Source organism: Rattus norvegicus, chromosome 17 (assembly GCF_021556685.1).
Source record: "Rattus norvegicus strain SHRSP/BbbUtx chromosome 17, alternate assembly SHRSP_T2T, whole genome shotgun sequence".
Taxonomy (NCBI): Eukaryota; Metazoa; Chordata; class Mammalia; order Rodentia; family Muridae; genus Rattus; species Rattus norvegicus.
The window spans coordinates 6,477,019-6,499,651 of NC_141550.1; the positions used below are offsets into that span (position 1 = coordinate 6,477,019).

The 22,633-nt window shown below is 47.2% G+C and overlaps 2 protein-coding genes and 1 long non-coding RNA gene across 7 annotated transcripts in view; 2 read left to right on the forward strand and 1 right to left on the reverse strand.

The window, feature by feature from the left end:
• The window catches only part of Ubqln1 (ubiquilin 1), a 38,108-nt gene extending 29,614 nt beyond the window's left edge, over window positions 1-8,494 (forward strand). Inside the window, exons 7-11 of one of the 2 annotated variants that reach the window (NM_053747.2) lie at window positions 1,521-1,663; window positions 3,955-4,038; window positions 5,096-5,211; window positions 5,347-5,512; window positions 6,635-7,147. In NM_053747.2, the coding sequence (NP_446199.2) occupies window positions 1,521-1,663; window positions 3,955-4,038; window positions 5,096-5,211; window positions 5,347-5,512; window positions 6,635-6,787 (662 nt within the window). In that variant the 3' untranslated portion in view covers window positions 6,788-7,147. Of the gene's footprint in view, window positions 1-1,520; window positions 1,664-3,954; window positions 4,039-5,095; window positions 5,212-5,346; window positions 5,513-6,634 lie in introns of both variants that reach the window. The other variant, XM_087589653.1, reaches the window with a different exon arrangement.
• Window positions 8,495-15,367: 6,873 nt separating this feature from the next.
• Window positions 15,368-22,114, reverse strand: Idnk (Idnk, gluconokinase). 3 transcript variants are annotated; one of them, NM_001037362.1, is made up of 5 exons: window positions 22,032-22,085; window positions 19,397-19,427; window positions 19,110-19,196; window positions 16,647-16,690; window positions 15,368-16,236 (listed from the first exon to the last, which is right to left on the reverse strand). In NM_001037362.1, the coding sequence occupies exons 1-5, from the start codon at window positions 22,079-22,081 to the stop codon at window positions 15,891-15,893; spliced, it is 558 nt and encodes a 185-aa protein (NP_001032439.1). In that variant the 5' UTR covers window positions 22,082-22,085; the 3' UTR covers window positions 15,368-15,890. The 3 variants fall into 3 exon arrangements, with proteins under 3 accessions (NP_001032439.1, XP_087447422.1, XP_087447423.1); XM_087591296.1 differs by lacking the exon at window positions 19,397-19,427 and having other exon boundaries at window positions 22,032-22,114; XM_087591297.1 differs by lacking the exon at window positions 16,647-16,690 and having other exon boundaries at window positions 22,032-22,114.
• Window positions 19,340-22,294, forward strand: LOC147999962 (uncharacterized). 2 transcript variants are annotated; one of them, XR_015641425.1, is made up of 3 exons: window positions 19,340-19,469; window positions 21,456-21,547; window positions 21,634-22,294. It is a non-coding gene; the product is annotated as an uncharacterized LOC147999962 (long non-coding RNA). The 2 variants fall into 2 exon arrangements; XR_015641426.1 differs by having other exon boundaries at window positions 19,340-19,444; window positions 21,634-22,033.
• Window positions 22,295-22,633: the final 339 nt, after the last annotated feature.

Here is a 22,633-nt window from a genome sequence, read left to right on the forward strand (position 1 = left end):
ATTCTGATGAGATAACTCCACATTGGTTTTGTAATTTTTCCGATTGTTGCTCTTCTATGGATGAAGAATGTTGGTTTAGGGTTGGGCTTTGGTTTTGTGGTTTTTAAATATTTTTAAAAAAGGTTATTATGAGTGGGGATTTGCCTGCCATAGGTGTCTGTACCATGTGCATGCAGTGCCTGAGGAGGCCTGAAAAGGAATTCACATCTAGCACTGGAGTTAATATGTGGTTGTGAGTTATCAGGGACTTGAACCTGTGTCCTCTGGAATAGCAACCCACGACTGAGCCATCTTGCTGGCCCTGCTTCCTTTGAGGTGGGGCCTCATTATAGAGCCCAGACCAGCTTAGAGATTAGCATTCCTCCTCTGTCTTCTGAGTGCCATCGAGCCTGGCTGGGGCTGTAGCTGTGAGTGTCCAGTCAGCCATGTCTGTGTCTTGTGGCCTTTGAAATGTGACAGGGTTCTGCCATTTCCTTTAGTAAAGTGAGTCACACTGTACTGTGCCTTACCTCCACAGTGCTCACAGTTTGCTTCTCTTACTTCACCTCTTACATGATTAGTTTGTAATTTAAACAAAACAAACCGAGATGCTGCAGTACAGGTTCTGGTAGCACTGCAAAGCCGTGTGGAAGAATCAGGGTGGCTCACAGGTGCCTGGTTCAGTGCCTTCCTAGTGTGAAAGCGCCCAGCAGTGGGGTCAGCAAATGATACTGACACTGGACATTGGATTTCGATCGTTTCCACATTTTTATAAATACTTATTTGTAGACATTTTTCTCTTAACTGTTTAAAAATGTAAAAACAATATTCACTTTGTGGGCTATATAAAAACAGATTGTGGGAGCCAGATTGGTTTTGTGGACTGAAGCTTGCCAAATTGTCTTAAGATATTTGAACTTAGAGTGTGGAAAAGCCAACCTGAAACTTGAGAATATAGGAACACCACAAACCCAGGACTCAACAGCAAATTAGAAATTGAGTGGAGATACTCAAGTGTCTGAAGCCAGGGAAAGGGGCGCTGGTTCAAAAACCAGAATGTAATAAGAATTGAATAGTTCAACTAACATTACACTGGCATTTCTCCCTCAGCACTGTCAGAACTGTTGTCTCTTTATTTGAAGGAGGTGTACTTGTTCTTTTTGGTGCCCCTGAAGTGCCAATGTCAGAACTCTTGTGCCTTGGAGCCACAGTTGAGTACAATAAAGGTTGATCAGACAACTGAATTTAGTCATAATGGGTAGCAACTTTATTTAGGTTTCAGCCCTTAGTAAGTGTGCAGGGGGACGGAGTGGGAAGGATGGCATACATAATTGAAAACTTAGCTGCTTACTTGTGAAGGTTGTCACTTACTCTCTGGGACTGTGCTTGGCCATAAAGTGAATTGGCCACATGCCACCTCGGTTGGTGCAGTGGACATTGTGTTTTTAAATATTGTAAGTAACAATATACACTGTGTTATAAAACATGAATGTGTGTCTTAATATGCTTTTTGTTTGTTTGTTTTTATAAATAAATTTTAGCTAGTATGTTCAACACGCCAGGGATGCAAAGCTTGTTGCAGCAAATAACTGAGAACCCTCAGCTCATGCAGAACATGCTGTCTGCCCCCTACATGAGAAGCATGATGCAGTCACTGAGCCAGAACCCCGACCTTGCCGCACAGGTGAGCTTGTGACCGCCTCAGCGTGTTCTGAACTGAGCAGCTGTGTGGGTCTGTCCTTGGCGCATTGCCTGTGCGTTCTCGGAGCACCAGAGGTGGAGACACACATCTCCAGGTTTTGCGGGAGTTTCAGTTGAGTTTCAAGTAATTGAAACAACCTCACTTCTGCTATTGCTGATGAGATGCGCTTTAAAAACAAACCAGACGTTTTTAGACTCTGCTCTGATCACTGCTGCTCTGGGCGTGCGTCGCTGCATGCCAGCTCTCGGGTAGCGGGCGTGGAGTGGACGTGCGTGCCCGCGTGGTCCCTGCAGCTCAGGAGTTTAGGGATTTAGCTGCGTTCCTTACAGCTCTCCTTTACCTGAAAGCTTCTTCTCTTCTCTCGTTATTTCCAAAGTCCTGCAGCCACACTGACCCAAGGCTATAGCAGATGGCGTTGAGGTAGGGTCCTTAGTAATAACTTACATAACAACAACAGTTACTGGACAATGCTTCTGGGTAATGTTAATCTCCAAGTGTGCGTGTCGTGGATTGTTGTGGTGTTTGGAAAGCTGGTTCTGTGAACTTATTAATTAAATGCTTGATGGTAATGTGTCCTAAGCATTTTTGTCATTTGGGTCCCTGATGTGGGGGTGTGTGAAGTGACCTGTATTTTCAGGTACGTATTCAGTTAACACTGGATGTGTGCTATCCCTGTGGTTCCTCTGAGTGAGCATGCTCTGTCTGTAGAGGACCTGGTGCTTCAAACCTGCTGTCTGCTAACTGCTAGGCAAAGCACTGACAGCGCGCGAGGCCATGCCTCTTCCTGTAGAGTGCCTTAAACCTACAGTGTGCTCTCCTCACATCAGCTGCTCTCGTTTATAGTTTATTCTTTTGAAACTTAAATATTTAAAGTATTTTAAACGTAAAAACTTAATTTTTGGAATGGGAGTTCAGGTAAGTTAGGAAAATATAAGTATAATGAATAAAAAGGGGTGTGTGTGCGTGTGTGTCTGCATGTGTATCTGTGTGTGTGTGTGTCTGTGTGTGTGTGTCTGCATGTGTGTGTGTGTGTCTGTGTGTTTGTGTGTGTCTCTGTGTGTGTGTCTCTGTGTGTGTGTAGCTTTTTCTATCCTAGTTGAGCCATTTAAGATTAAAGTACGTGTAGTAACGGTTAACAGCCTCATAACAAAGGAGCGTTTGCCTGGAAGACTTAAAGAGAGGCATCCCTAACTGGAACAGCTCTTGGTAATTTACTGCTCACTCTAAAGCATATTCTGTATCCATAAGACACCAACTGTTCTCTGCTTTGATGGTGTTGATAATCCACTTTGAAGTGGGAGGGAATCGCTTTTTTAACAGGATTTACATACAGTTGTTATTTAGTACGGTTGCCTAATTGAGGGCAAAGATCACTTCCTCCCCAGACTTTGGACAGGTAAACAGGCCATCAGTAATCATCAGAAAGCAATATGCAATTTGTCTCTTTTGAACCTTGTCGTTTCTGGTGTGCTTATTGTGTGTGATGGTCTTACCTTCGGGCAGTCACATCCTGTTAATACTGGTCATCCTTTGAGGGCTAGGTGTCCCACATTCCTGTCTACAGTGGTGCTAGTGAGGTGGGATCCAGACGCTAATCTTGGTGTTCTCCTTCCATCCGGGGTCTTAGCTATGTAACCTTACCTAGAGGACGGCTGGGCTGGTTGGGGCTGGTTTCCATCTAACAGCTCCAGCGCTCTGGCATGTTGATTGCTGTTGTGGTTCTTCTGGACTCCCAGGTGGATGGAGTGATCCCGGACCTGGGTGTTCTCAGTGCTTGCTGTGTGTGTTGAGGCCTCTAAGCAAGCCATGTTTAAGCTGTTACACAGTGATTCTCTCTTCTCTGTAGTGTAGCAGGAAGCCTATCTTCCTGACCGAGAGCCTGGCACTCCCACAGTTGGTTCTTTTCCTTTTGTCCTTTCTTTCTTTCTTTCAAAGGCAGGAATTCACCTTTGTTCAAGGAAGAGGAGACAAAACACTTGCTTTTATTTTTTAGGGCACTGCCTGTCATCCGTCACCTACCATTCTTGTTCAAGAGAAGATGCCCACCTTCCTTCCTTCCTTTTCTTCCTTCCTCCTTTCCTCCCTTCCTTCCTCCCTCCCTCCTTTCTTTCCCCTCCCCTGAGCTCCTTGTGGACAGCACTTCCCTGCCCGTTTTGATTTCTGTTCTCCCTCCCTCTTAAGTGCCGGTTAGGCACTTGGAGGCAGGCAGAGTGTAAGCAGGTGCCTGGCTTGTCCGGATGTCTCCAGTAAACTGTCTGAATACTTGCCCGTAGATGATGCTGAATAACCCCCTATTTGCTGGGAACCCTCAGCTTCAAGAGCAAATGAGACAACAGCTCCCAACCTTCCTCCAACAAGTGAGTAAGACAAGACGCTGCTGTCTGCCGTCTGCGGAGGGGGTGCTGGGAGCGTCCTGAGACCTGCTGAGAGCACAGTGCACAGGAGCGTGTGACCCACCCCTGTAGACACTGAGCCTGACCTCCTCGGCCATGTCACCCCTCCTCTGAGGAGAGAACTGCGCTGCTTTTGCTCCTGAGGATTGTTAACATCGTAGGCCATTTCCTTTCACTGTGCTAACCTTGAAGAGCTTCTTCATGTGCACTGTGTGGTTTCCAGCCATAAGAAAGTGCTTCCCTCGGGTTGCTTTTGTTGTAATGTCTCATTTTCTTCCAAATTAGTAGAATGCTTGTTCTCTGGGAGTAGATCTCATTTCCTTAAAATCTGAATTAGTGAGATTAAGACTGTCAGTGTTGTCACCTTGTAAGGTTTTTTTTTTTTTTTTTTTTAAAAACACTCCCCAAGATTGTCACAATGCTATTTAGAAACATAAAAGTGGTGTTGGTGTTTTTGAAACTGGTAGTTGTCGGGGTTCTTACCTGATTTGAAATCATTGTTAGGCAGCAAGTCGTTACCCACAGTTAGTGACTGTCCTTGCTTTGCTGCAGTGGTAGAAGCTCCTTCCTTTGTGTCAGGCATGGGGATTTGAAAGCCAAGAAGCTAAACTAGGGGCGCTGCACTTACTTCAGGTTTGCCACGGTGATTCCAAGATGGTCACTGGGAAAGTTGTTAGATTAGCAGTAGACAAGGCCTGGTCACCAGGTTACCACCATCTAATAAATTGTGCATTTGGAATTGCGTAGAAAATTGTTTCTTCTGTTGGAAAAAGGGGATGTGGCTTCTGGAACTGCTCCTTGTCTTCGCTCTAGAAACGGCTTGGTAGGCTTGCGAGTGAGTCAAGTAATAGCTTGTGTTGGACTTTGCTGTCAAAGAGGAGGGTTTATGTTCATTTTGGGGAAAAAATAAGGTGTCTGGGTGTAAGATTTTAGATTTTCTTCAAAAATGTTGCAGAGTTGGAAATATGTACCTGCCGTGCTTTTAGTTCTCTGGTAACCACCAGGTTTCCTTCCTCCTCAGATGCAGAACCCCGACACACTGTCAGCCATGTCGAACCCTAGAGCCATGCAGGCGCTGCTGCAAATCCAGCAGGGCTTGCAGACGTTGGCCACAGAAGCTCCCGGCCTCATCCCAGGGTAGGCTCATTTCTCTGGAACTCCAGATTTAATATCATTCTGCCTTTTATTTTGGTTATTGAGTTGTTTTTAGGAAAACAACCTCGCCAAGATCGTGTTGAATGTAGCCTGATGGTGCTGCCTGTGCTCCCCTAGGTTTACTCCTGGCTTGGCAGCGGGCAATTCTGGAGGCCCTGCAGGAACCACTGCACCTAGCACTGCACCTGGTGAGGATACGAACCCCCAAGGGGGCGCTGCTGAGCCAGGCCACCAGCAGTTTATCCAGCAAATGCTGCAGGCCCTCGCCGGGGTGAACCCTCAGGTGATAATGCTTTTCTCTGCGAACTTTGCTCTCTTTTTCCAATTTTCAAAAACCAGCAAAAAGAAAGCGGTAGCCATTTCCTGTTCAGAGCAATGAAAGTGCTACTCAAGGATAACAAATCTAAAACCAAAGCAGCCGTCACAGAAGCTGTTAACTTTGTTGCTGTATCAAGTTTTATAAGAGTTTACCAAAGGGAATCTAAAAACATTGTCAATGTTTCAGAACAGCTGTTTCTAGGCTTCCTATTGGAGCCTGTCTACTGTCTACTGCTCCTCCGCACTTCCTGTATGTGGTGGACCCCTTAGTGATATTGTTGCCCCTGTAAACATTTATTGTCTTTACTAAGAACTTACCGTTAAAGGAAGGAGCCTGGAGAGGAGGCTGACCAGGCTTCCGAGCATGGGTGTGGCAGCTCACAGCCATGTGTGACTGCAGTTACAGTTGGCTCATCTGGCCTCTGTGGGCAGCAGGCATGCTGTCAGGTAGTGATACCATAGTTGAAATTGAAGTACGCTTAGTATTGATACGAGAGAAAGTGACTAATTCTTAACTGTCGGGGCATGGACTCTAAAGAAGGCTTCTTTCTGCTGGTTCACAAGGCTTGGAGGTAATGAAATTTACCAGGCTTGTTTACCTTTCGTGGGAGGGGAGAGAGAGGCTTCAGGGAATCAGATCCAAAGCCCTCGTGTACTCATTGCAACCTGTAAGGCTTTCGTAAAGGCAGAGTTATATGATCTGTTGGTCATAGTTTAGGAATAAACTATTCTAAAATAAAGTGCTAATGAGCTTTTAAATATGACGGATAGTTACAAATTATTTTAAGTCGTATTTTGCTCATTTGAAGTAACTGCAATATAAATGTAGGGATAAATTATAGACTAATGCCTGGAAATTAGTTTTTGAATGATTGCAGGTGGTCTTGTGGACTTCAGATGAATAAGTCTGTCCTGTTTAATAAATAACCCAGGACGGTGGCAGGATCTCAAGGCAGACGTAGCAATTTAAAGAGCGCTCAGCAGACCAGCATACATTGTCTAGAATACAGTTGATGTTTTTAAAAGGTGACTTGGTATAGCATAGACCGGCTTTCCTTAGATTGTGCTTCATTGTTCTTTTCAACAGCTGCAGAGTCCAGAAGTCAGATTTCAACAGCAACTGGAACAGCTCAGTGCAATGGGATTCTTGAACCGTGAAGCAAACTTACAAGCACTGATAGCAACAGGGGGCGACATCAATGCGGCCATTGAAAGGTTGCTGGGTTCCCAGCCGTCATAGCAGCATTTCTGTATCCTGAAAAAATGTAATTTATTTTTGATAACGGCTCTTAAATCTTTAAAATAACCTGCTTTATTTCATTGGGATTCTGTGCTGTTGTAAAGGAAACCAATAGGAAGTCTCTGGAGGTGGAGTGCAGTAAGATGTGCGGGTTTCTGTGTCTTTGGAACAGTGGGAATCGATGTCTCTGGTTAAGGCCGCTGCATGCGTCAAACACTTGGCATTTGTTGTAATCTTTTAAACATCACCTTTTCTAATTGGGTGAACACATTTTTGTCCTGCATCTGTCCAACTAACTTGCTTTTTAAACATAGCCCTCTGGTAGTAATTTATGTAGAATAAAGGCATTAAAAAGCAGATCATTTGCGCTCCATGGTTTCTGGTACAACATTGCTGATGTGACTTTGGCATGCGCTTTGCAAACGCTGCCGTAAGGTTTCTACTGCTGACAGTTTTCTCTATTTGTATACAGAACCAATTACTGCACATTTCTAGGCATCTAAGCAAAATTTCTGTAACCGAAAAAGTACGATAAGGATTCCTAAGTGTGTAGAATCTTGCAGCACCTTTGATAAACATCTCTCAGCAGAAGTGCCATTTAGTCAGTGTGGAAAATAAAGAAAAACTAATTCTGGTTATCTCTTTAGGGACATTTAATTGTACAGGCAACATAATGTAAGGACATCTCAACATTCTATAATGGCTGTAAATTACCTTTATTTGTGCCGACTGAAGGAGCACGTGCCACACTCTGTCTGTACCACACTCTCTGCTGGGTTTGCTGGGGCTTCCTGCTCCCCGCAGGGTCTAAGCAGCACTGGGGTATTGAGACGTCGCTTTCACTGGAGGTGCTCATGCTTCCGGTTGGTTGGCGTATAACGGTAGAGCTCTCTTGGGTTTACCAGCTTTCTCATCCATAGGCAATACCTGGATCTTAAATGATTAGTGAGCCACTCGTCTCTCAGTGTTTGGCTAGTTCTATAAAGAAGTAGTTTAATGTCTTGCTGTTCGGAGCCTCGGAAGGGGGTGGGGGAGGGTTGAGACAGAATCTGTGCTGGATTGGGCCAGCCTGAACTAGGTAATACCGGCAACTCTGATTCTGTGAAGATTCTATGCATACGGTAGTGTCGGTCGGGTGGAAAAGAGCCGTTTTAACAATTTTCAGTAAGTTTGGCTGTTCTATAGCCCCTTTCTTCCTTCCCCAGAGACGTTCTGCTTGCCTGACTCTCACACTCTTGGGGTGATACATTCCTTTGGGACCAGTTAAAATACAACGTTAGGGTCAGTGATGTATGTGACTGACTCTGGTTCAGTATTCTCTTAGGTCACTGTGTTCTCTCTTGTATGGTTGCCCGAAATTATAATGTTAAATAATCTAGAATGAGTTCAGACAAGTAAAATCAAGGGAAATAGAAGGTGAATTCTGTAACTTCTGTAAGTCGCTTGATACTAAAAGGTTGAGAGGCAGGTTGGCCCCAGGCTGTACACTTTTCTGACACTTTCTCCAGGAAGAAAACATGGATAAAGGTCGGGGTGGAGGCGTGACTGAGGAGGTCGGCACAGTGTGCACATGTCTGCTCTCTGCCTCACGCCTCAGTCTGTCTGGTTGAAAGACTTTGTAAGGGTGAATGGTAATATACTGGTGGGGCAGTGTCAAAAGCAGTTTGATTTATTAATCACCAAATAACAATAAACCTCCAGCTTTTACACTTGGTCGTCTGCCTCTTTTGTAGAAAAGTGTCTTGTTTTCTCTCAGTATGTCTTAATGTAAAACCTATTTGGTTTACCCCAGAAACGTTAGAGATTTCTTTTGTCAGGGAGCTGGGAATGGTGGTGCACTCCTTCAATCCCAGCCCTCAGGAGGCAGGGGCAGGCAGATCTCTGAATTAGAGGATAGCCAGGCTACACGGAGAAACACTATCTTGAAAAACAATGATAACAAATTCTTTTGTGAGCTATGGGGGTTGGTTTGTATTGCACACAGTCTGACTCTGTAGCTGTGGCTACTCCGAAATCCATTCCGTGTCCCAGCCTGGCCAGGAGTCTGCACTGATCCTAGGTATTGAGATAACAGATGGGAGTCCTCTGTCCTGCAAGTACACGGTTGCTAGAGTGAGCTGTCTACTAGATTAATTGGGTCTACTAGGTGTACTCTGGCTTGATATCCTCAGTTCACAGTAGGTTTATTTGGGAATAACCCCCATGTGAGAATCGCAGTGCCTGTCTGTGGCTGGGATTCTTAGAAGGGCAAAAAAGGCGTTGTGTGCAGGCATGTGTTGTTCTTACACTGCGTCCTCCAGAACAGAACACACAAAGAAAAGAATGGAAGGGTAAAATATAAACTCTAACAAAAGTTACCAGATAGAAACGGTCTTCCCAATTTCAAGCCAGGGGTAGTGTGTGCCTATGTCTAGTGGGGATCCAAAGCGTGAGACCAGTGTGGATAAACAGTGAGATCCTAGGTATCAGGAGAGGAAAGGGGGAAAATACTTACATCTTGGATTTCAAGTTTGGCTTAAAGAGTAATGAAAGGGATTACTAATTAGGCAGGGCCTTACCACATATCCCTAACTGGCCTTGAACTCACAAAAGTATTTCTTTTTTACTATGGGAAAGCAGCTACATTTAATTAAAGACAGCCTGTAGAAATAGACCGAAGTTGTAAGGCAATATGACAAGGCCATAGAGTACATTACAGAGAACAGAAACATTTCCAAGAGCATAGTTTATCTGCAGTCTGGGTTATAACTGTGTGCCAGGAACTTACCCTACTCTTGAATTTCAAAGTTAGGTAAGTATATACGTGGGCGTGTTCATTATGGCCAGAAGGAATCTCACTGTGTTGAAAGCATCTTTGTCTCAGTCAGGGGTTCACTGCTGTGAGCAGACACCATGACCAAGGCAAGTCTTATAAGGACATTTCACTGGGGCTGGCTTTACAGGTTCAGAGGTTTAGTCCATTATCAGCAAGGTGGGAGCATGGCAGCATCCAGGCAGGCGTGGGGCAGGAGTTGCTGAGAGTTCCACCTCATGTTCTGAAGGCAGCTAAGAGAAGATTGTCTTCAGGCAGCTAAGAGGAGGATCTCTCAAAGCCCAGTGACACACCTACTCCAATAAGGCTACACCTCCTAATAGTGCCACTCCCTGGACCAAGCATATGTAAACCACTACATTCCCACTTCCTGGCCCCCATAGGCGTGTTCAAACACATGAGCCTGGGGTGGGGGGCATAACTAGCCACAGCATAATAAAAAATACACTCAGTCCAACTTTAAAAGTCCCCACAGTCTATAGCATCTCAACAATGTTAGAAGTCTAAAGTGCAGAGTCTCTTCTGAGATCCATCCAATCACCTAACTGTAATCCCCAAAACAAAATAGGAAGCCAGTCGTGAAAACTCTGCATCTCTGTCTCAACTCCACTGCCGCTGGTCTTGGTGATCATCCCTTGGTACTGGCATCTCAGATATATTGGGATCTTCCGCTGCAACTAGGCTTCACCCATAGGCTCCCATAGGCTCTCATCATGGTGCCAAGTCTCAACTTCTTTGCATGACCCCTTCAGTCCTGGTCCATCAACTGCAACTGAGGCTGCACCTTCACCTTCCATGGCCTCTCACAGTGCCAAGCCTCAGCTGCTCTCCAAGATCCCTTCATGCCTTCAAAGCCAGTACAACTTGGGCGACTCTTACACATTACCAAATCCAGCTGCAGCATTTGACTATCTCTGGAACACAGCTTTTTTGTGCACTCAGAAAACACTTCCCAGGAAGATTTCACCTCAGTGATGCTGGTCTCTTCTTAATCACTGCTAATTTCTTAGCTCCAGCATCAGTTGTCCCAGTAGTCCCTTCTATTCTTGCTCTAAAGCCATTGGAACCCGTGTGAGAGCACTTGGCACTCTCATTTCAGAGCCATCGATCCCTCACGCCTCCACCTCTCTTTTGTCTTTTGTTGTTGTTGTTTTGTTCCGACAAGAGCTTATTATGTAGCTCTGACTGACCTGGAACTCATTCTGTAATTGGACTCAGAGACCTGCCTGCCTCTGCCTCTGAGCGCTGGGATTAAAGATGTGCACTTCCACGACTTCCACTTTTCAGCCTATTTTATTTTATTTTATTTTATTTTATTTTATGTGTTCTAGTACACTGTTGCTCTTCAGACACACCAGAACAGATCCCATTACAGATGGTTTTCTGAGCTACCGTGTGGTTGATGGGAACTGAACTCAGGACCTCTGGAAAAGCAGTCAGTGCTCTTAACCGCTGAGCCATCTCTCCAGCCCAGCTTTCCAGTTCTTTACGTAGCAAATTCAACCGCTTTAATATCATTGAGTCCAGCACTTGGAGTGTTAAGAACCAAGACAAAATAAAAATTTATAAAAGTATGTAATAGTAAAATATAATAAAAAGGTAAAATGTTGAGTGTGTGTGCTTGTGTGTGGGTGTGTATGTACATGTGTGTATGTGTGCGCACATGTGTGTATATGTGTGCATAGGTCTGCTCGTATGTGTCTACGTGTGTGTGTGTGTATGTGTGTGTGTGTGTGTGTGTGTGTGTGTGTGTGTGTGTGTGTGTGTGCGCGCGCGCACATGCGCTTGAAATGTGGCAGCGTCTTTCAGGACCTCTAGCCCTGGAGCCTGCCTGCCCTGTGTGGGAGTCACTCCATGTGTGGCCTGCTGATCACTGCTGAGTTACAAGGTCAGTGATTAGAACTTTCCTGCATCAGGACCTGCTGCCGCTGGCTTCCGTGGAATTGCAGCCTGTAACCTGCTCGCTTGCTTTCTCTCCAGAGCATCCCCTCCACCCTCTGTGCACCCAGAGGTAGTAAATGTCCTAACTGATGTGTCAGGGACTGGGGCCAGCAGGAGTTCTGCATGCAGGGAGAGAGACGGGGGACCTTACACTCTTCCTGCTGCTGGCACTTCTGTTAGAGGGGAGGAGCCATCCCAGACCTGTGCTCAGAGCTTTCTGTTCCCATGGCAACGTGCAAGCTAACAGAGGGTGGTGACTAGAGCTCTGCATTCTTCAGACCAGGCTTCTCCAGTGTGTTCCAACCTCTTGCTGGGTCTACATCTGCTCTCCCCCCACTGCAACCCCCTCTCCTGTTTCTGTGCCTCTGTGGCTGTCTCCATGGCAACGCAATGGCAGGGCGTCCCCTGGATCCCTGATATTGATTGTTGCTTGTTTTATGGTTCCTACGTTGGCTGGGTCTCAAACAATAGACCCTTTTCAATATGGTGGTAAACTGTATAGCTCTCTTGAGATATGGGCCATTGCATCCTCAAAACCTGCCTCCCACACAGGCGGAGCCACCCCACACTAGATTTAAAGCCTACAGGAAGTGTGGTTGTCAGTGGGACAACCCCCAGCCCAAAAAGCCCATGTTGGTACTACAGGCCATTTCCTTCTCTGCCCTCCATAGCCTTCCTGTTCTGTCACCTCTGCCCGATTCCCTGTGTGCTTTCTCTCCTTGGACTACAGACTTTCAGCCTCGTTGAAAGCCGAGTGGCCCAAGGCCTCATTAAAATGGCATTAAACTGATCAAGTCAGCTCAGTCAGCAGGGTCTCAAGGGAGGGAGTGAGGATTGAAGAAAGAAGAGACAATTAGACCACTCTATAACATGGCTCCAGCCAGTGCTGAGGCTGAGGCTGGTTTATTTTTTTTCCAGTCTGCTTTTGTACCATTCTAGGTACATGCAAAGAATAGGGTCAGTTCTAGGTCAAAGACGAAGTAGTCAAGGAACAATCAAGGCAATAAACGAAGTCCCATGGTCCCTGTGTCTAGGGTTTTTTCAGGATGACCAAGATACAAGGACTACAACACATCCCTCGGATGGATTCATCTTGAGCCTACTTCCTTGTCCTAGCCCAGTGTCAAATTCCTGCCAAATTCCTCGAAGATGGCCCCAAGAGCTCTCCACATTAAACAGAGTATCCTTTTCCGTCTCAGCGAGCCCAGCCTATCTAAGCCCAGTTTGCTTGGTTACAACCCCACTAGCTCTGGACTTTCACCACAATGAAGTCTCTCTGATGCTTTCTTCCGGGGTTGGTACATACAAACTACAAGTCCAAACAGGTTTCTGGATCAGGCTGCTCTGCCCAGGTCCAAGGCTCAGGTCAGGTACCAGAACGCCCTGGTCAAGATGGTTCAGTACACTGGCTGGGAAAGCATCTGGTGGTGTTTGCAGTGCTGGGGTCAGACTTGGGGCCCTGCACATGCCAGTACACTGAGCTATGTCTCTTGCCCTGAGACATCCCATTCTAAGGTGCATTAGAGGTTGGAAAACACTGCCTTTCTCTTACTTTCCATTTTCTGCTGTGGCACATCTGGGCTGGGCCGGTCCAAGTCTAATCCGGGACACACGAGTAGGGAGTGGAGTGAGGAAACAGTCTACCAGGAACTCTTATCTTTCAGCAGATCTGGACTCCTTCGTTAAGGCTCCAGTTAAAGGACCCTAGGGATTTTCCCCAGCCTTACACCCACCGCCTCGGGTCAAGGCTAGGCCAAGTTCCATTCTCCACCCACAGTCCTCAGGAGGAGCAGGGACATTCTTGAAAAACCGCAGAATGTCCTGACTGGTAGTCACCTGACCCTCTGGTTCCAGAAAGAGTTCGAATGCGTGTCATATGCTTGCTAGCCAATAGAGTCAAAGGTCAATATGCTTAGCCAATAAGTTTAAACTGTAACTTGCTGATGTAACCCGTACTCCTAAAAAGTATAGCCATTTCAGGTTGCCTTCTAGCCGCTCGCCACGAGGGGCTGATTGAGGGTTGGCCCTGACACTCTGGAAAAATAAACCTCTTGTGTTTGCATCGAACCCTGTTCTCGTGTCTCACTTGGGGGTTCCCCCAGTAGTCAAGACTCACTTCGAGCCTTACAAGACGAGGTCATACTATGTAGTTCTGGGCTTGCCTGGAACTCAGTGTGTAGGCCAGGTTAGCCTTGAACTCCCAGAGACCTAGCTGTGTCTGGAATGCAAAGGCTTCACGTTTCAGGGGATGAATGCTCTCTTTCCTTCCCGCTGTGACCAAGCACTCGGCAAACAGCGGCTGGAGGAAGAGTGAGCGATCTTATTGTGGCTTTAAGAATTGACAGGACGGGGGGGGGGGGGGGGAGAGATGGCTCAGCGGTTAAGAGCACTGACTGCTCTTCCTTAGGTCCTGAGTTCAATTCCCAGCAACCACATGGTGGCTCACAACCATCTGTAATGGGATCTGATGCCCTCTTCTGGTGTGTCTGAAGACAGCTACAGTGTACTTAAATAAAAAAAATTCTTTAAAAAAAAAAAAAAGAATTGATAGGATGGGGGTGGTTCGGGATTTTGCTCAGTGGTAGAGCGTTTGCCTAGCAAGCTCAAGGCCCTGGGTTCAGTCCCCAGCTCCGAAAAGAAAAGGAAAGAAAAGAAAAGAATTGACAGGACGGGTTGGAGAGATGGCTCAGCGTTTAAGAGCACCGACTGCTCTTCCAGAGGTCCTGAGTTCAAAGCCCAGCAACCACATGGTGGCTCACAACCATCTGTAATGAGATCTGATGCCCTCTTCTGGTGAGTCTGAGGACAGCAACGGTGTACTCCTATACATAAGATAAATACATTAAATAAATAAATGTTCTTTAAAAAATAAAATAAAAAGAATTGACAGGACACAGTCTACTGTGGCAAGGACTCAGAGTAGCTGGCACAAGTGGTGACTGGTCACACTGCACCCACAGACAAGAAGCATGGAGCAGTAAGGCCTGGGCTCAGATCCGGTCCTTCAGTGCAAGTCCATTACCTTCAGTCTTGCTACTTACTCTGTGTTTGGAGTCTGTCTATATAACAGGTCCAGGAGAGCAGGGTCTACAGAGACACTGTCTCCAAAATCCAACACAAAGGTGATTTTAAAAAAAGGAGAAAACTCTTCACAGGTCTTTCCATGAAGTGACTCAACCAAAAGCCCTTTGCCTCCATTAGCAAGCTGAGATGTCCGTGACAGTTAAAGAAAATGTGTGTATACACAGTGAAACTTTGTGTAGTTGTAAAAAGACCCAATTCTCTCCCGAGCAGGTCCTAAACCTATATGGAGGGGAAGGGGGAGGAAGGGAACCAACCAGAGAGGAGCAGGAGGATGGGGGAGGGCGGTGAGAGGGGGATGCATTAGAATAAAGTATAAAGACGGACGTGTGAAAACAAAGTCGTTTATGGTGGGGCGAGCCTTTCATCCAGCACTGGAGAGGCAGAAGGAAGCAAATGTCTGAGTTTGAGGCCAACCCGTCTAATAATAACCCACTAATAATAGTGACAACGAATAAATGACATTATAGAGAGTAAATGACAGAAGACAAAGCCTATGATTTAGTATGCTAACCTAAAATATTTAAAAAGCAGTTGACGCTGCAGTCGGCAGTATGGCATGCAGTGGGCGGCTCTGTTCTGTCGGGGTTTCTGTTACTGAAACCAGTTTCCAGGATCGCAAATTTCACTCATTATTACAGATACAAGCACAAGCCATTGTTCTTTTGAAAGGTAGTAATTTCTAGCATTGATTACAGGATTTTCTCTGGCCATCTGGTTGCATGGTACATGGATTTAAACGTCAGTTTTTAACTTTTTAAAAAAAGATTTATTTATTTTTACTCATTTATTTATGGGAGTACACCGCAGCTGTCTTCAGACACACCAGAAGAGGACATTGGATCCCATTACAGATGGTTGTGAGCCACCATGTGGTTGCTGGGAATTGAACTCAGGACCTCTAGAAGAGCAGTCAGTGCTCATAACTGCCGAGCCATCTCTCCAGCCCCAGTTTTTTAACATTTAACATCCTCCCCCTTGTCTTTCCAAGCACACCGCGGACTCCTAATACAGTCAAACAACCGTCTCCACCGCCACACCTCCACGCGCTGCGGTTTGTTCCCAATTAAGAATTCAGAATACAGCCTGACCATGGTGGTCCTCGCCTTTAATTCCAGCCCTCCAGAGTGGCAGAGGCAGGCAGATCTCTGAGTTCCGGACCAGCCTGGTCTACACAGAGAAACCCTGTCTCTAAAACAATGAATTCAGAATATACAGTGGGACTTGGAGGCAGAGCGCGCTGGACCCCACAGGCGTGAAGCGAATACTTCACTTGAGGGCTTCCAGAACTGCAGCCGCGATCTCTGGGAGACCTTTGTCCACACTGATATGGATGAAGTTTTCGGGAGCTGATGGGGGCTCCAGAATACTGAACTGGGACTGCAGTAACTCGGGTGGCATGAAATGTCCTCTCCTTTGGAGCAAGCGTCCATAAATGAGCTCAAACGACCCGCAGAGGTGGACCACCAGGAACTTCCCGCCAGCCAGCGGCTCCTCCTTTGCTGACTCATCACTTCTCGGAGGCACGTCACTTCCGCCTCGGTTCAAGATGTCCCTGTACATTTTCTTCAGAGCTGAACAGGCTAGAACGACAGACTGTCCCGAAGCCACATCTCTGTTTTCAAAATATAAGAAAACACATACCCCCCACCCCCCAAAAAGGGATGAGGGCTGAAGAATGAAGCCATTGCAAAGGCTGTCAATTATGGGTGTTAATAGCCTGTCTCTGCCGGTGTAAAGTGTTACTTGAAAATGGAGATTAAGCAGTGGGCGCTAAGCAATCTTAAATTAAGGGTCTTTCATCCGTAAACTGAACAGTCTTGGGCTCAAGGGTTACAGCCCCCGGCATCAGTGCCTCACCTGTAAAATGGGCCCATTCAGAGCTGTCCCGAGGACAGAAGTTGGCTGGGTACCTGGTGTGTGCAAGCGCTAAGTGTTTGTCTCCACCCCATGGACGCGTCCAGTTGCGGTTTCAGAAGTGATTTTTAATTTACTGGGTTATGGCGGGCAGGTATGACGTCATACCTTAGTAAAATGTCGTGCAAGCTGCAAAGCCATGGAATCCTGTCCTGAAATTAGAACAGACTCAGTAGCTTTCCCAGCACCGCTTGTACAGAGATGGCTGCATCACAGTCAACTTCAAAGAGATCTTAGTGGTTATTGTTAGCATTCTGTCTAAGCTCCGCCCCACAGTTGCCTGGGAACAGCCAGGTAGGCTCCGCCCCACAGTTACCTGGCAACAGACAGGTATCCCGACTCACTATAAAAGGGGCCTTCTTGCCCCTGCTCTGTCCTCCCATTCCCCTCTCCCTTCTCTCTAGTCGACTCATGGCCAGCCTCTCCTTCTCTACTCCTTGCGCTCTCTCTGACTTTCTCTGCCCTCCTACCCTCTCAACTCCCCTCCCATGCACCGAATAAACTCTATTCTATACTATACCATCGTGTGGTTAGTCCCTCAGGGGGAAGGGATGTCTCAGCATGGGCCCGCAGAGGCGCCCACACCTCACCACACCTCCATAGAACATATCCCCCCTTCTGTTTGTCTTTTTATAAACACATTACTTATGAGAACTGGGCATGAACAGGCTGGGGGTAGCGGGGAGCCATAGGCCTACCACCACAGAAACATTTTCTTGGTTCTGGTGTCGATGGCTCGTTTCAGAATACTAGAGATTCCCTTAAGCTGCAGTACTCTATACTCCCTTCAAACCTCCCACTGGTGCAGACGTCCTCCCTGACTTTCATGCTCACACACCTCTTACTGTGGCTGACGTATTCTTTCAATGCATCTGATCAGAACCCACAGCTAAGCACTTGATCTGCAGCTGAGTTCTACCCCAGCCTTGAATTAATGTCTTAATGCACCATTTGATTTTGTCTCCCAAAAACGACTCCGGTTAGCCAAGGTTTCCTGCCACATTCAAGCAAGAAAGGAGATTAGAAACGACGATACTATCTATTATGCTAAACCTTTTAATTTTAACTTCTTGGCTATTTCCTTTTTAAGTTTTGTTTTATTTTATGTGAGTGTTTTGCCTGCGTGTTCTCTAAGCACACTGAATGCTTGCGGTGCTCACTGGGGCCAGAAGAAGACTGGGGAATCGCTTGCAACTCAGTTCCAGGCAGCTGTGAGCACCACGTGGGTGCTGGGGACAGAACCCCAGAACTCTGCAAGAGCAGTCAGAGCTCTTAAGCACTCTTTAGCCTCTCAGGTGGATTCTCTAAACCATTAAGGCGGGAGTGAGCACAGCAACGCCCAGGAAGGCACGATGCAAGAGGAGCTAAGAGTTCAACACCTAGGCAAACAGGAGAAGACTGGCTTCCAGGGAGCTAGAGTGAGGGTCTTAAAGACCACGCCCGCAATGACACACCTACTCCAACAAAGCCATACCTCCTAATAGTGCCACCGCCTGGGTCAAGTGTATTCAAACCATCACAGCATCTAAACAGTTCAGATTCACTTATTTTTGGTGGATTATCAAGACCTTCGACTTAACAGGGAAAGTACGGCCTCTGACTAGGCTCGCCCAAGGAGTGGCCTAGGAGCTGAGATATTAAGATGGACATGGGTCGCTCATGAAGGAGGAAACACAATCCAGAGATCAGCTGGACAGTGGACACAAAAGCCTTGTGAGGAGGAACACGGTCGAGCGAGGGACCAAGGGGCTGGGTGGCTCCAAGGGAGATGGAGGTGGGAGGAACCAAGAGGCTGAGTGGCTCCGATAGAGGTGGGCGGGACTAAGGGCTGAGTGGCTCCAATGGAGATGGAGGTGGGAGGGACTAAGAGGCTGAGTGCACCGATGGAGATGGAGGAGTTCCTGACATTTCTAAAAGCGATACTGAACGGTCTTGAGATCAGTTACATCCCAGGAGAGCCTCAGACACTGTGGCATGGTGTGGTGGTTTTAATGAGAACGACCCCCATAGGCTCGGATGCTTTAATACTCGGTGAAACTTTCGATGAAAGTTTTGGGGAAGGATTAAGAGGCGTGGCCTTCTTGGAGGAGGTGTGTCCTTGGGCGCAGGATTTGAGGTTTCAGTGCATTCCCAGAGTGCTCTCTGCCTCCTGCCTCAGTTCCGTGTGTAAAAATCTCAGCTGTCCCCGCTGCCATGCCAAGCTCCACCCTCATGGATTCCAATCCTCTGAAACCGTAAGCCCAATTAAGGCTTGGTCATGCACAACAACAGAAAAGTAACTAAGACACGCGGCCACATCGGAGTTTGCACCATCACTGTGGTCTTGGGCTGGAATTCACCAGAACTTGGTGGTGTGAGAGAGGTGAAAGGACCAGGAGGCGCTAACTTCCCCTGTATGAGCACAAGGGAGCCTCTGCAGATTAAAATCTGCAAAGAGCTGTGGCAGGCTGCATCCAGGGAGGGCAGAGGTGGTTCATTCCTGGAGTTGAATTCACGGAGGAAGTTCAGGTTCTAGGCTAACTGATGTGGAAGCGTGTTGCAGCGATGTTAGGCTCTCATAGCCAGTGTTACCTGGTCATTCAGTGGTACCCCTTTCCCCATCTTTATCCGATTCTCCTCAGAGTGGTAATCATCGGCATCATAGAATTTCCATCCCAGCTTTAGGAACAAAAGGAAAGATATATAGCGTCAGCAAGATGGCCCTTGTGACAGTCACCGGGAGCTTACTGTCGGGCAGGTGTAGATATCACTGCTCTGAGGTGGCCCCTCTCCCACTGATAACTTTGATTTATCACCACCAGGAAGAAACGGAAAGGGAGGAAGCCGTGGACAAGAACACAGTTGGCGAGGGGAATTACCTTGTTGGCCAGCAGCGCACCCACAGTGGATCTGTGGAGAGAATACAGGTGATGCTATTTCTGCCCAACACGGGTGAGTACCACCCGTTCTGAGAGCTGTTCTGAGAGAGGCACAACTGTCATGACTTACGGTACTAAGATGCAGGCCCCTCTGTGGTTCTAAAGCAGACACGACCTTAGCCATGGCGTCTAGAGGCGGCCTTCACCGTCCTTAGGAATACCAGTGAAGGGGTTGGGGATTTAGCTCAGTGGTAGAGCGCTTACCTGGCAAGCGCAAGGCCCTGGGTTCGGTCCCCAGCCCCGGAAAAAAAAAAAAAAAAAGAATACCAGTGAAGATGTATTAGCAGGAAAGCAATGTATCAGATCTACTCTGAGCCAGGGGTGGCCAGGTGTGGTGGCACACACCTGATATCCCAACACTTGGAGGCAAAGGCCGGAGGATCTCTGTAAGTAGATCTCTGGCCTACACGGGCTGTTTTATGTAGATACTGTCTTTAAACACAATTCCCAGGGCTGGAGAGATGGCTCAGTGGTTAAGAGTGCTCTTCTAAAGGTCCTGAGTTCAATTCCCAGCAACCACTTGGTGGCTCACAACCATCTGTAATGGGATCTGATGACCTCTTCTGGTGTGTCTGAAGACAGCCACAGTGTACTCATAATACATAAAATAAATAAATTTTTTTAAAAAAGAGAAGAAAAACAATTCTCACTCCCTCACACAAACAAAAACAAAACAAAACAAAACAAAAAAAGTTCCCCCCCCTCAATAATCAGTGTTTTGTAGCTTTGTGGTAGATATAAGAAGTGGAGGCAGGGGGCTGGAGAGATGGCTCAGCGGTTAAGAGCACTGACTGCTCTTCCAGAGGTCCTGAGTTCAAATCCCAGCAACCACATGGGGGCTCACAACCATCTGGAATGGGATCCGATGCCCTTTTCTGGTGTGTCTGAAGAGAGCTATAGTGTACTCCTATACATAAAATAAATAACTTAAAAAAAAAGAAGTGGAGGCAGGAGAGGGGACAGTTGGTTCTAGGCCAGTTGGATGGCACACGGAAATGCTGACTCAAAATCCCAAAAACAGCTGGGGGTCGTGGCTGCAAACCTTTAATCCCAGCACTAGGAAGCAGAAGCAGTGGGTCTCTGAGTTTGAGGCCAACTTGGTCTACAATGTGAGTCCAGGACAGCCAGGGTTCTGTTATACAGAGAAACTCTGTCCTGTATAAATACTTGGAGAGAGAACACTGAATGAAGAAAATGGTACTTTTATCAAAGATTCAAGAAATTGTTTTTTTTTTTTTTTTTTTTTAAGTACTATTGATTTTGTTTTGTGTTGGCCTCGGCATGGGGCCTTCCCTGACGTGTGATTGACACATCCAAAGCAGGGGGTTTAATAAAAAGTTTAAATGCCAGAACACTGTGTAAACTTCGGGGGCCCATAAACACCTCGGAGCCCTGTTAGCTATCCAGACGCACACAATGAGAGGTGGCTCAGCAGTTAGAATACTGGCTGATTTTCCAGGGGACTCTGGGTTTGGTTCCCAGAACCCACAAGGCAGCTTGCAACCATCTGTATGAAGCTCCCATTGCACGGACTCTGGTGCCCTCTTCTGGCCACCTTGTGCACTGCACCCCATGTGGCACTCAGACAAACTGCAGGCAAAAACTCCGTAGATAGAAAACAAACACCAGCAGGAGCAGAGATGGATCCCGTGCCGTCAGCACCCTCCACCACCTCTCCTGCAGAGCTCCCCTAAGTTTTTCACCCTGCAGTACCTGTCACTCAACTGAGTTCTCTTCGAGCGCCTCCAGCGCCTCCGTCGAGTTCCCAGCCCCTAACTCTGTTTCCAAACCAGCCCAGTCCAGTCACTCCATCAGAAAACAAACACAGGTAATGCTCTCAGACTTGTCCTTCGGTCTCTACCACAGAGACAACCAGAGCACTTACTATGGGCTAGGTGTGGTTCTGGATGGAAGAGAAAGGGTTTCTGGGAAGAGACTGTGAACACAATGGACGGACTTCCTAGTTTCGCCTCTGGGGTTTGTTCATTCTGTGGTACAGGGATTGAACCTCTGCACGACAATCCACCACCGGGTTACACCTATGGATCTGGGCTCTGTCCCACTTTACCTTCAGTTCAAAGAATCTCGCAGGTAGGCGTCTATAAAGCTAATGCCTACCGCTTGCTTACTTCTGAACTTCCCAGCACTGGACTGAGAAGAAACTGCTTATTTTGCAGAGTTCTAGCAGCACTTCGCATGTGAGCATTCCAGCCTAAGCAGGAACATGATCAAGGCTGCTCTTCACTTTTCAAAACCTATTTGGAAGAATCCAGAAACTCACCTAGGAGGGAGACCATCTGCCCATGGCGAGGTTTGCCTCTTGGTTTGGGGTTCGCACCCTCCCACCTTGTTCTGCAAGATGCCACCAGGCTCAGGTTTATAAGACTAAAGGATGAGAAGGGTCGCTAGCCACTGTCTACAGGACCTCTTGTGTTTTACCCGTGGTGACTCTGGGGAGCTGCCAGGGGGGCAGGAGAGCGGGGGTCCTCGGCAGGGGCGGCGATGGCGTGGCCCCCAGGGCTCCGGCCCCCCACAGCCTCCCAGCTTCCACCCACCCGCTGCCCCTACGACCTACTTCCCAGAGCCGCTCACTCCCATCACCAGCAGCACCCCGGGTGTCTCCATGTCCCTGCTCCCCGGTCCTCAGCACCTGCTTCCGGGACAGGTCCCGCCCAAACACTGACATCATAGACCACGCCCCTCCGCTCCTGCGCTGACCGCTGGGTGGTGCAGCCCCAGAGGGTTCCTGCTGGGGTTTCCAGAAGATCGTGGTGCCCTCTTTTGGTGTGTCTGATCAGGGCGACAGTGTATGCATGTGCGTTAAATAAACAAATCTTTAAAAAAGAGAGAGAGAGACTCATTTCAAACAACAACAACAAAACAACCAAACAAAAAAGAGCTTGCTTCCCCTTTCTTCTCTCTAACCCGAAAAAGCTCAAGGGTTAAAATGGAAGAGACAAGCTTGACTGATGTTCAGGGGTAGAAAGGTGCTTTCCCCCAGTGCGGCCTCAGCTGAGCAGGCATGCACCAGCCGCAGCTTCACGCCATGGTCCAGCATCTTTCGCTCTGTGTGCAAAAGCTTATCCAAGTATCTAACTCTTAGGTGTGTTTCTGTTTGCTTTGTTTTTTGAAACATTTTCTCTCTCTCTCTCTCTCTCTCTCTCTCTCTCTCTCTCT

Coding starts and splice junctions, on each gene's coding strand:
- Idnk (NM_001037362.1), bottom strand. CDS start 22,081: ATGGAGACACCCGGGGTGCTGCTGGTGATGGGAGTGAGCGGCTCTGGG. Junction 19,428..22,031: donor GGAGTGAGCGGCTCTGGGAA/GTAGGTCGTAGG, acceptor TTCTCTCCACAG/ATCCACTGTGGGTGCGCTGC. Junction 16,691..19,109: donor GGGTACCACTGAATGACCAG/GTAACACTGGCT, acceptor TTCTAATTTCAG/GACAGGATTCCATGGCTTTG.